This window comes from Puma concolor, chromosome A1 (assembly GCF_028749965.1).
Source record: "Puma concolor isolate L17-30 chromosome A1, mPumCon1.1.hap2, whole genome shotgun sequence".
In the NCBI taxonomy this organism is placed as follows: Eukaryota; Metazoa; Chordata; class Mammalia; order Carnivora; family Felidae; genus Puma; species Puma concolor.
In genome coordinates, this window is record NC_141667.1 from 154613217 (window position 1) to 154625604 (window position 12388).

Here is a 12388-nt window from a genome sequence, read left to right on the forward strand (position 1 = left end):
ATATGCAGAGAAAAGTTAATATTCATGCACTGTTGGTGGGAATGCAAACTGGTACAGCCACTGTAGAAAAGAATATGGAAGGTCCTCAAAAATTATGAAATACAATTACCATAATTCACTAATTCCACTATTGAGTATTTTTACATAAAGAAAATGAAAACACTAATTCAAAAAGTTATATGCACCATCTATGTTTTCTGCAGAATTATTTGAAACAGCCAAGATATGGAAGCAACTCAAGTGTCCACCCATAGATGAATAGATAAAAAATAAATGATATATTTATCTATAAAAATATATATAATGTATATATACAAATAATATATACACACACACAAATAATGTATGTATACACAAATACTATATGTACATACGTATTATACATAATATATTATATATACAAATATATTTATATATAATATATATAAACACACATATATTATGCATATACACAAATAATGTAAACATACACAAATAATATATATACACATTATATATGATATTATATATATGTGTATACACACATATATATATATATATATATATATATATATATAATGGAATATTACTCAAGCTCTGCATCAGTACTGTGCTGACAGCACAGAGCCTGCTTGGGATTTTCCCTCCTTCTCTCTCTCATTCCTTCCCCATCTCAGGCACACACTCTGTCTCTCTCAAAATAAATATATAAACTTAAAAACCATCCTTTAAAAGAAATTCTATACATTAATGAATACCATATGGAGGTAGAAATATACCAAACATTTATAACATAAATATATACAAACATGCAAAAAGATATAAATAGAGAACTTATAGCTCTTATTCTAAATCTGTAGCCATGAGTCTGTAAAATAGAGTAATATTTCTGGTTTGTCTAAAATAGTTAGGTCTTGTCTTTTCTCCACTCAAATTTTCATCTGAATTGTGTTTCTAAAAATGGGATAATTTAAGGATGCTTGCTTACCAACATTTGTGGAGGAGAATTTCAAGACCTTCCCTTGTCCTGATAATGTAATCTAATGCAGACTGTGGACTTAAGTGTAGGTGAGTGATGGAGGAGACATCTAGTGGCTGTCTGGATGTTTCCATGACCACGCTAGTGACCAAAACATGTAGTTTATTTCAAAGTAGTCTTTTACCATTTCAATTTTGAGTACTTGCTTTTGGGGGGGTTTCAATTACTTGAGAGTCCTTGAGGTAGGGCTTGGCAAGGGGCCCAAAGTTCAAATGACTGTAGAAACTAGAGTTGGAAAAAATCTGGTAGAAGTAGACAGAAGGATGGAGGTGGTATTGGCTCAATAGGGGATATGCCAAAGGATTCAAGTGAACTGAATGGAAACTCTAAGGTAGCAAAAGGGGAAACACAAGGGGAAGTCATGGGAAGGAGGAAATCTCAGGTGAGCCATTTTGATAAGATCTTTTAATATTTTAATGCATCCATACCTTCTTTTCAGATTCAGATTAGAAAATAAGCAGATTGAATTCCAAATTATTCTCAGCAACATCATGTCAACAAGAAGGGGATGGTCAGAGCAGGGCATACAGTCAGTAGGGATTCCAAATAGGGGTTTGAGTCATTGGAGAAATTTCCATGGGTAGAACAGGACCAAACTGGAAGAACAGAGAAACCTTAAAAAAAAATATCTCCTATCAGATTCTGAATATCACCTTCTAATTACTTTCCAATTTCAGCTCCTGGCCACAAAATTCTCAAAATAAAAATACCCTTTCAAAAATCTTATTAGCTTTCAACCAAAATGAGCGGTAATATTTGTGAAAGAATTAAAGTCTTAAAAATGTTTTTCTTTTTTGTTTTAAACCAAGGGATTAAAGACCAAAGCTAATATGCCTTTTGTGATTTAATCATTAACTCAAGGAATGTCTCAAAAGAGAGTGCAAAATATGTACCCTCTTATGGTCCTGAATTATTCCCAAATATAGCCAAAAAAAAAAAAAATCTTAGGTAATCTCCCCATACCTGGTAACAGTCAATACTATGTTAGCTGCAGATGGGGTCCAACCCACATTTATTTCTTGCCAGACTGGGAGTTCTCAACCTGACAGTTGGTTTCCTGAACATATAGAAACCAACTACCTGAATGCATAGGAGGGTGGAAAGCCAAACCATGTTCTTGGGACTCAAATAAGCAACAGGAATGCAATAGCTGTCCCTAGAAAGAAAAGCTTTCTTCTATAATCGATGGGTATCTCAAAAGCAATTTAACCAGAGTCAAAATCTAAGAAAGCGTTTTCATTTTTTATCTTGCTACTTTAAATTTGGAAAAGAAGCAATAAAGAAGAGCTTTGTTTTGTTTTGCTTTGTTTTGTTTTGTTCTGTTTTCGTTTTTGTTTTCTCTCTCAGCTGGGCACTACGGAGTTACAGGAGAGCTGACTTTGATTAAAATTCTTACTTTCTGCCAACTTCTGCCAATTTTCCCATAATCCCTTCTGCATGATCCAGAGCTAATTCATTGACCCAGTCATACTTGTTCAAGTACTAGAAACTGTAGGGGATAAAAAAAATATTCTATACCCTTTCAGTTCTTGACTGTGACCCCTACAATAAAAGAAAATTATAAAATTTATTTAATGTAAGTATTATATGACAAGGGAGCTTTCATAAGGAAATCAAGACCCAAAGAAATGATTGAACCTGAGAGTTTTTATGCTAGATCTGATGAAGAGTGGAAAATCATGGAAAGATATAATAGGAGAAATAGAGCTAAGCGTAATAAACTGGGGGAATAATTTCAAGATCTATTTGGTCAGATTACTCTCCTTATCCCATTACCTCTGGAGATATGGATGCTCCTTTCCAAGGGGAGTAGAGAAGGCACCCTTCACCTGAGGGCTTTATGATCTGCATCACAGAAAAATAAGAAAACCTTTTCTGCACATGTCATTCTCACATTCTTTCAGGAAATTCAACCTAACTCATTACCTGTCATCATGAGAATATGTCATTCCTTACAACTTCTATCCTAAAGATTTTAGTATCCATTACTGATTACATCACTTGTGATATGGATTATTAAAATGATGACTTTTCAATCACTCCTATATTTAACAGTTGCCAGTCTTCTAAAGAAAAAAATAGTTTTTCAATTAGTGTTTTCTCTCATAATAAAAACACATTATAGATAGTGAGGGAATAAAAATATCTCCAGGAATTTCTCATGAAATATTCAATTTCAAAATATTTAATCCAGTACCATTTTTTTACAATATAAATTTAACCACAAGCAGTCTAAGAATCTTTTTTTTTTTGACAGATTTTCCCAGGTAATTCTGACAGTTGATACACATACCCATCAAACAAATCCAATTATGTTTGCCATATTTCTTTCTTTAAGGGTAAAGAACAAAAATAAGTGGGGACTTTTTCATGGATTCTATGGGAAATCTTAAAGATAATCTTATGTATATGATATATAAAAATTGTATTTTATCATATATGAAAAAGCATAAGTATATATTTATAAATGATATTAGCATGGTAAAAACCAAAGTTGTCAGAGGATATTTGGGGACATGGTTAAATGAGATCATTTGTGCCTGAGAAAAAATATTAACCATCTATCACTTGATTAAAGTGGTTGATTAAAATATCAACCACTTTCATCCAAGTGACAATAAAACATTTATATTATGATTTAAAAATAAAAGAATCCGATTGAAAATATGTAAGAAACCTTTGTATTATTTTCCTTAAACAATGAAGGATGGAACAATGTCAATGTAAATCTCAGAGAGTTTTTATAAAACATAGAATCTTTATGTAGTTTTGTACAAATTAATTAAAAAAACATATTGGAGGCACTAGTGAAGAAGTCAAAAGAGAGTCCATCCCCAAGTGAGAAACTTCTGCTATAGTATTAATATATTTTATAGCTTCATGTCACTCATTAGAACCATTCATCATGCCATAAATAGTAGTAAGGGCCTTTCTGAATTATAGACAGGTAGACATGCAGGCATACATGTCTTATAGACTCAGACCTCTGCCTGGTGTCTATCTGGAAATACTATTTACCCAGTTGATCAAGAGTTATCTTGGGGAACTGTGCTGAGATGTATTTCTCTCCAGGATTTTGTCTCTGTTTTATGTGTCTCTCCTGAGTGTTGTTTATAGATGTAGGAACATCTCTAGAATGGCCCATAGCCTACTGCATTATGTTTGCTTACTTTTTGTTCTGCTTCAGCACTAGACAGTCTGATCCTTCAGAAAAGTGATATGAAAATATTATCTTGGTATTTCAAATGCTTTTTATGGCACTGTACCTGTTGAAGTGTCTCATTTAAAAATATGTAATAAAATAGTGAAAATTAGATTAAATCACAAAAATTATAAACATCATGAGAAACAAGCAATTCTTTTAGAAGATCATACCACAAATGAAGAGATTCTTTGTCATTGAAGACTGCTGCATGAGAAACATGTGACACTTATGTGTTAGTTGTGTATAATGCCACTACCTGAACTGGAAACAGACAATTAGGCTGTTGAGAATTTATTTACATTAGTGTATGTGAGTACATAGTTTTCTTTTATCGAATTGTTCCAAAGTTAGGAATGAGGTAACTGATGAGAAAATCTATTGTGATCAGTAAGATACTATATCATTGATAGATGTTAGTTAGTATTAAAAGATGTGAGACCAAGTGTTTTCTGCAGCAATCTCATAAGAGCCCATTTCATGTCCTTGTTCCTCAGGCTGTAGATTACAGGGTTGAGTATTGGAGCTATCACGGTGTAAACCACAGAAAGCAACCTGTCAATAACTAGGGGTGTATTTGAGGTTGCTTTCAGATAAACAAAACAGGCAGTTATAATAAAAAGAGTAAAAACAACTAGATGGGGAAAGCATGTGGAGAAAGCTTTTGACTGACCTTTTGTGGTAGGAATCTTCAGCACAGTGGAGAAAATATAAGCATAGGAGATCACAATACAGATGAAACAAGATATGCCTAAACACATACCTATCCCAATACTTGTATACACCACTAGGAGTGTTTCAGAACAGGAGATACTTAGCAATGAGGAAACATCACAGAAAAACTGTGGGATCACATTGGAGCCACAGAATGGCATGAAAAATGTGCCAGCAGTATACACAGTTCCAAAGAGTCCTCCAATGGCCCAGGAAACACCTGCCATCAGTGTACAGGCACCAGCGTTCATGATGACTTCGTACTGCAGAGGACAGCATATGGCTACATAGCGGTCATAGGACATGGCAGTAAGGACAAATATCTCACTTGCTGAGAAGGAAGTCATGAAAAGTAGCTGGAAGGCACACCCTAAAATGGAGATGGAATTGCTGTATGTTAGGCTGTTGACAATCAATTTGGGGATTGGGACAGACACAAGGAAGACATCCAGGAATGACAAATTCTTCAGGAAAAAGTACATTGGTGTCTGTAGATGCTGGTCTAGGGTAATGAGAGTGATGATGAGAAGGTTACTCATCAGGACAGCCAGATAAATCAGTAGGAAGAGCACACCATATAATATCTGAAGCTCTTGGATGTCAGAAAACTCCACAAGAAGAAATCCTGTCACTAAGGTGACATTGGCCATGCTAGAGTCTCTTCACTGCCTGTTAGGACAATGAAATAATGAAAAAGTCAATTTCTACCACCTGACCAGAACTATATTGATATATACCATCGTTTATTTGAAAAAGAGCCATCCTATGTATCTTAAATACTTCTACAGAAATTCCATCTTATTTTTTAAGGTAAAAGTGTTTCATAAGTAGTATGTGAATTCAACTAGTCTTCATATAAATTACATCTGATTCTGTAGCTTCAATCTGAACTTGCTACCAGATGTATACAATTTGACTAAATATGAAAGTTTTCCCAACACACTAAGTCCTGCCCTCAGACTGGTATTGTGCCATGCATAATGACAAATCTTTTTGTTTTCTGAAAAACAATTCAAAGTTCTACGTCTTTATAGTGTGTTAGGATTACTAATAATCTAATGGGAATAAATCAATTCTCCTTTGTTATTAAAAATCATTACCTCACATTTACATTTTATTAAATACTCCACTGTAAGCAAATAACTTTTTTATAAATATATGGACATAATCAAGGTGATATAAACAAGGATTATTTTTTCAATGTTTTTATTATCTTGAGGTCATGCAGTCACATATGTTGAATGTTTCATTTCATATGAGACAGAGAGAAAGAAAGAAAGAGATAAATTATTTAGCAAAACTTAATGTCCTTTGAATACACACATATGTAGAAAGCTATGTTATTGTGGCACCTTGTCAGTGACTGATCTTAAATAAAAGTCTACTTTAGAAGTTACTATAACAAAATGTATCACCTATTCTGTCTGACTGTATCTTTTATTCATTATTTTATGTTACCTAGAATTTATTTTTCCATACATCAGATATTATAAAACTATTTCCCTACACTGTTTGCTATTGTGCAGAATTATTTACTGAAAAGACCAACAAGTGTTTAAATATATCAGACACCAAACTGGATGACAGATATTAAAAAAATAAAAATAAAAGGTTTTCTGGAAGTTTTCAGTCAGTGGGAGGAGGTATACAATGATGAATATATAAATCTATGAAGAAGCAAAAATTAGATGGTGATGGGTTCCATTGCAAATTTTTTAAAAAATGTAACATTTTATAGATTATCCCAGCGGCTACTGAAGGATAGAAGGGAAGGAGCTCCCTTTTGGAGTTACCTAAAATCTAAAGCCTAAATGAAGCGTAGACTATAGTGAAAAGCCCAGTGGATGGAACATTTTAAGAAGCATAGTTAAATAAATGGAAGTCAAGGCAATGGACATATGTATCATATGTGATTTGTGGTGAATTAGAAGTATGTATAGTAGGGCAGTGAAATAATCTTGAATACATTTATCAATTTATTCCAAATGTCTGTCTGGAGAAATATACAGCGATACACCAAAAGTGGGAGATGGGTGAAAAATTTGGTTAATTGAATCTCATTGTTTTTGGTTTCTGCCCTATATATATTTAATATCTACAATACTGATTCTTGTTTTATTGTGTGTTTGTTTTGGAACAGAGACTATTTAACATTTTACCAATAGAAATCTGAAATTCATACATTGAACTAATTCTTTTTTTTTTTTTTAAATGTTTATTTATTTTTGAGACAGGGAGAGACAGAGCATGAACAGGGGAGGGGCAGAGAGAGAGGGAGACACAGAATCAGAAGCAGGCTCCAGGCTCTGAGCCATCAGCCCAGAGCCCGACGCGGGGCTCGAACTCACAGACCGCGAGATAGTGACCTGAGGTGAAGTCGGACGCTCAACCGACTGAGCCACCCAGGCGCCCCTACATTGAACTAATTCTAACTCTTCAACTGCTTGGGCAAAGGATGATTTGTCAGATGTTTCCAACAAGTACACCTGAGAGCGGAAGTTTTTCTTGCCCCACAAAAACAGTTTAACTTACCAGTTGATTACCTGAAATTAATATAAAACTATATCTTCCTTTGGAAATTCTTGGTTATTATGGCATAATATATTGCTAATCTTCTGTTGAAGAGCTCAAAGATCTCTACAACGTAATATTTTTTTTAAACACGGAAGGATGAATATTAAATGCAACCAGGAAATTCATTTGCCCTTTATTTTAAATGTGACGTCATTTGAAATATTCTCTAGTCAATGTCTCTACAACAAATCATTTTTAAGGGATGTGACAAATTGCTTTGAATTCCCAAAAGAGGAGGGTCTTAAAAGTTTTCTGAATAGCCTTATTAAGTGATAATCTCCTAAAGCCTTATGGATTGTAATCACTGTTATTTTTTATAGGCACAATTGTTCAATTCTCAGAAAACATAATGTAATATATCTGAAAGGACATGATTCAGAATTCTACTAGAATAATAATAAAACACTTAAATATTTCTTAAACTCCACTTAGTAATAAACTATTATTATTTGTGGTTATCACTCCAAAATTGATACTCAATTACAAAATAATTTGAGCACTTTGCTGTACATGAAGACTTCTGACAAATATTGCTAATTACTGACTCAACGCGTCTCTGACTGAAGTTGAAGAATGTTCATTTAGTCAATTGACTTTGGAAATCTGACATGTATTACACTCTGAGAAGGCTTGCTATAAGCTTGCCATTTAACATAGAAAGCAAATAAGTTTCATTGGTCATCTGTCAAAAACAATCATTGTAGGGTAATAAAACTGAAATCATTTTTAAAGATATTGTAAGAATTTGGAAGTGATCCAATTTTTATTTGTGTGTGTGTGTGTGTGTGTGTGTGTGCATTTGCTTTGACATCTAACAGATCTTAGTAGCATTAGTTAACACTTTCAGTTAGTTCCTTTAGAAATAATTTTGGCTACTGGAGATATAATTAACAAAATGTCATTTGTCTACTACTAGATAATTGCAAGAAAATATTTTAAAAAATAAAATTTAATCTCTGTTACATGGAAAGTTGAGAGCATAAATAGTAGTGTAGAGAATTAAATAACATTTTACACAATCATTTACACAGCTTGACATAATTAAAAATTAATAGTTTTGAAATACTGACTTTTTCATAAGTATGATCCAAATTTATTTTTGCCAAAATAAAACGAATTTAAAAATAAAAATTAGATAGGTAATTTGTGCTAGAAGACATACAATTTCAGTATGTAGAATAAAGAGATCTCAAAACTTTGAATTAAAACTGTCCTTACTTTATTAAAATATCAGCACATTGATTTGATGTAAATATGAAATAAAAATGAATTTTGAAATTATTGCAAAATATACATGGTTTATTTGTGATAGCCTTGTTTTACTCTAATTTGTAAAATGAGTTCAAACTTACAAAAACGTCGCAAGAATATTGCAAGTATCTTCAGATAAACTTTACCTTAACTCTCTAATTTTTTTAAGTCTTTAATTATAATTCCAATATATTTAACAGATAATGTTCAATTGGTTTTAAGTGTACAATATAGTAACTCAACATTTTGTACATTAATTAATGGTTATGTGATAAGTGTAGTTTTTAATCCCACAAAACATTTCAACCATGCCCCTCCCACCTCCCTTCTTGTAACCAACACTTTGTTCTCTGTAGTTAGTCTGTTTCTTGGTGTGTCTTTTTCTTTTCTTTGTTTCTTTGTTTTGTTTCTTAAATTCCACACAGGAGTGACATCATATGGTATTTGTTTTTCTTTTACTGACTTATTTCATTTAGCATTTTACTTTCTAGCTCCATGCATGCATTTGAAAATAGTAAGGTTTCGAGAACGGAGTCGCCGGAGCCAAGCGCAGACGAGAGGCCCACGGAAGAGGGTAGGAAGGGCGGCGAGGCGGTGCGCGCTCCACGGACTGGCGGGAGGGAGCCGGGGCGGAGGGGGGGCTCGCCGGCCAAGCAGAGCCCCCGAGTCTGGCTTGCAAAAAGCGGAGGGGCCTGACGGACTGTGTTCCGACAGCAAGCGCGACTTAGCGTCTGGGAGGTCATAAGTTAACAGCTCTGCTCAGAAAGCGGGAAGGCTGGAGGACAAAGGGAAGGAGAGCTGCTGAGCCCCCGGACGACAGAGCTCAGTTTGGTGGGGAACAAAGGGGCTCGCCAGCGCCATCTCCCCCGCCCATCCCCCAGCCAAAATCCCAAAGAGAACCAGTTCCTGCCAGGGAACTTGCTCACTCCGCGCACAAACACCCAACTCTGCGCTTCTGCGGAGCCAAACCTCCGGCAGCGGATCTGACTCCCTCCTGCTGCCACAGGGCCCCTCCTGAAGAGGATCACCTAAGGAGAAGCAAGCTAAGCCTGCCCCTCCTGCCCCTGTGCACCTTGCCTACCCACCCCAGCTAAGACGCCAGATCCCCAGCATCACAAGCCTGGCAGTGTGCAAGTAGCCCAGACAGGCCACCCCACCCCACAGTGAATCCCGCCCATAGGAGAGGGGAAGAGAAGGCACGCACCAGTCTGACTGTGGACACAGCGGTGGGCTGGGGGCAGATATCAGGTCTGACTGCGGCTCCGCCCACGAACTCCAGTTATACACCACAGCACAGGGGAAGTGCCCTGCAGGTCCTCACCAAGCCAGGGACTATCCAAAATGACCAAGCGGAAGAATTCCCCTCAGAAGAATCTCCAGGAAATAACAACAGCTAATGAGCTGATCAAAAAGGATTTAAATAATATAACAGAAAGTGAATTTAGAATAATAGTCATAAAATTAATCGCTGGGCTTGAAAACAGTATAGCTGACAGCAGAGAATCTCTTGCTACAGAGATCAAGGGACTAAGGAACAGTCACGAGGAGCTGAAAAACGCTTTAAACGAAATGCATAACAAAATGGAAACCACCACAGCTCGGATTGAAGAGGCAGAGGAGAGAATAGGTGAACTAGAAGATAAAGTTATGGAGAAAGAGGAAGCTGAGAAAAAGAGAGATAAAAAAATCCAGGAGTACGAGGGGAAAATTAGAGAACTAAGTGATACACTAAAAAGAAATAATATACGCATCATTGGTATCCCAGAGGAGGAAGAGAGAGGGAAAGGTGCTGAAGGGGTACTTGAAGAAATAATAGCTGAGAACTTCCCTGAACTGGGGAAGGAAAAAGGCATTGAAATCCAAGAGGCACAGAGAACTCCCTTCAGACGTAACTTGAATCGATCTTCTGCACGACATATCATAGTGAAACTGGCAAAATACAAGGATAAAGAGAAAATTCTGAAAGCAGCAAGGGGTAAACGTGCCCTCACATATAAAGGGAGACCTATAAGACTCGTGACTGATCTCTCTTTTGAAACTTGGCAGGCCAGAAAGAATTGGCACGAGATTTTCAGTGTGCTAGACAGAAAAAATATGCAGCCGAGAAGCCTTTATCCAGCAAGTCTGTCATTTAGAATAGAAGGAGAGATAAAGGTCTTCCCACACAAACAAAAACTGAAGGAATTTGTCACCACTAAACCAGCCCTCCAAGAGATCCTAAGGGGGACCCTGTGAGACAAAGTACCAGAGACATCACTACAAGCATAAAACATACAGACATCACAATGACTCTAAACCCATACCTTTCTATAATAACACTGAATGTAAATGGATTAAATGCGCCAACCAAAAGACTTAGGGTATCAGAATGGATAAAAAAACAAGACCCATCTATTTGCTGTCTACAAGAGACTCATTTTAGACCTGAGGACACCTTTAGATTGAGAGTGAGGGGATGGAGATCTATTTATCATGCTACTGGAAGCCAAAAGAAAGCTGGAGTAGCCATCCTTATATCAGACAAACTAGACTTTAAATTAAAGGCTGTAACAAGAGAAGAAGAAGGACATTATATAATAGTGACAGGGTCTATCCATCAGGAAGAGCTAACAATTATAAATGTCTATGCGCCGAATACCGGAGCGCCCAAATATATAAAACAATTACTCATAAACACAAGCAACCTTATTGATAAGAATGTGGTAATTGCAGGGGACTTTAACACCCCACTTACAGAAATGGATAGATCATCTAGACACACGATCAATAAAGAAACAAGGGCCCTGAATGAGACATTGGATCAGATGGACTTGACAGATATATTTAGAACTCTGCATCCCAAAGCAACAGAATATACTTTCTTCTCGAGTGCACATGGAACATTCTCCAAGATAGATCATATACTGGGTCACAAAACAGCCCTTCATAAGTTTACAAGAATTGAAATCATACCATGCATACTTTCAGACCACAATGCTATGAAGCTTGAAATCAACCACAGAAAAAAGTCTGGAAAACCTCCAAAAGCATGGAGGTTAAAGAACACCCTACTAACGAATGAGTGGGTCAACCAGGCAATTCGAGAAGAAATTAAAAAATATATGGAAACAAACGAAAATGAAAATACAACAATCCAAACGCTTTGGGATGCAGAGAAGGCAGTCCTGAGAGGAAAATACATTGCAATCCAGGCCTATCTCAAGAAACAAGAAAAATCCCAAATACAAAATCTAACAGCACACCTAAAGGAAATAGAAGCAGAACAGCAAAGGCAGCCTAAACCCAGCAGAAGAAGAGAAATAATAAAGATCAGAGCAGAAATAAACAATATAGAATCTAAAAAAACTGTAGAGCAGATCAACGAAACCAAGAGTTGGTTTTTTGAAAAAATAAACAAAATTGACAAACCTCTAGCCAGGCTTCTCAAAAAGAAAAGGGAGATGACCCAAATAAATAAAATCATGAATGAAAATGGAATTATTACAACCAATCCCTCAGAGATACAAACAATTATCAGGCAATACTATGAAAAATTATATGCCAACAAATTGGACAACCTGGAAGAAATGGACAAATTCCTGAACACCCACACTCTTCCAAAACTCAATCAGGAGGAAATAGAAAGCTTG

The 12388-nt window shown here is 35.8% G+C and overlaps 1 protein-coding gene across 1 annotated transcript; it reads right to left on the reverse strand.

Annotated features, from left to right (window-relative positions):
• Positions 1-4636: 4636 nt before the first annotated feature.
• On the reverse strand, positions 4637-5584 carry OR14A2 (olfactory receptor family 14 subfamily A member 2). The gene has a single exon (XM_025920170.1). The coding sequence runs from the start codon at positions 5582-5584 to the stop codon at positions 4637-4639; it is 948 nt and encodes a 315-aa protein (XP_025775955.1).
• Positions 5585-12388: the final 6804 nt, after the last annotated feature.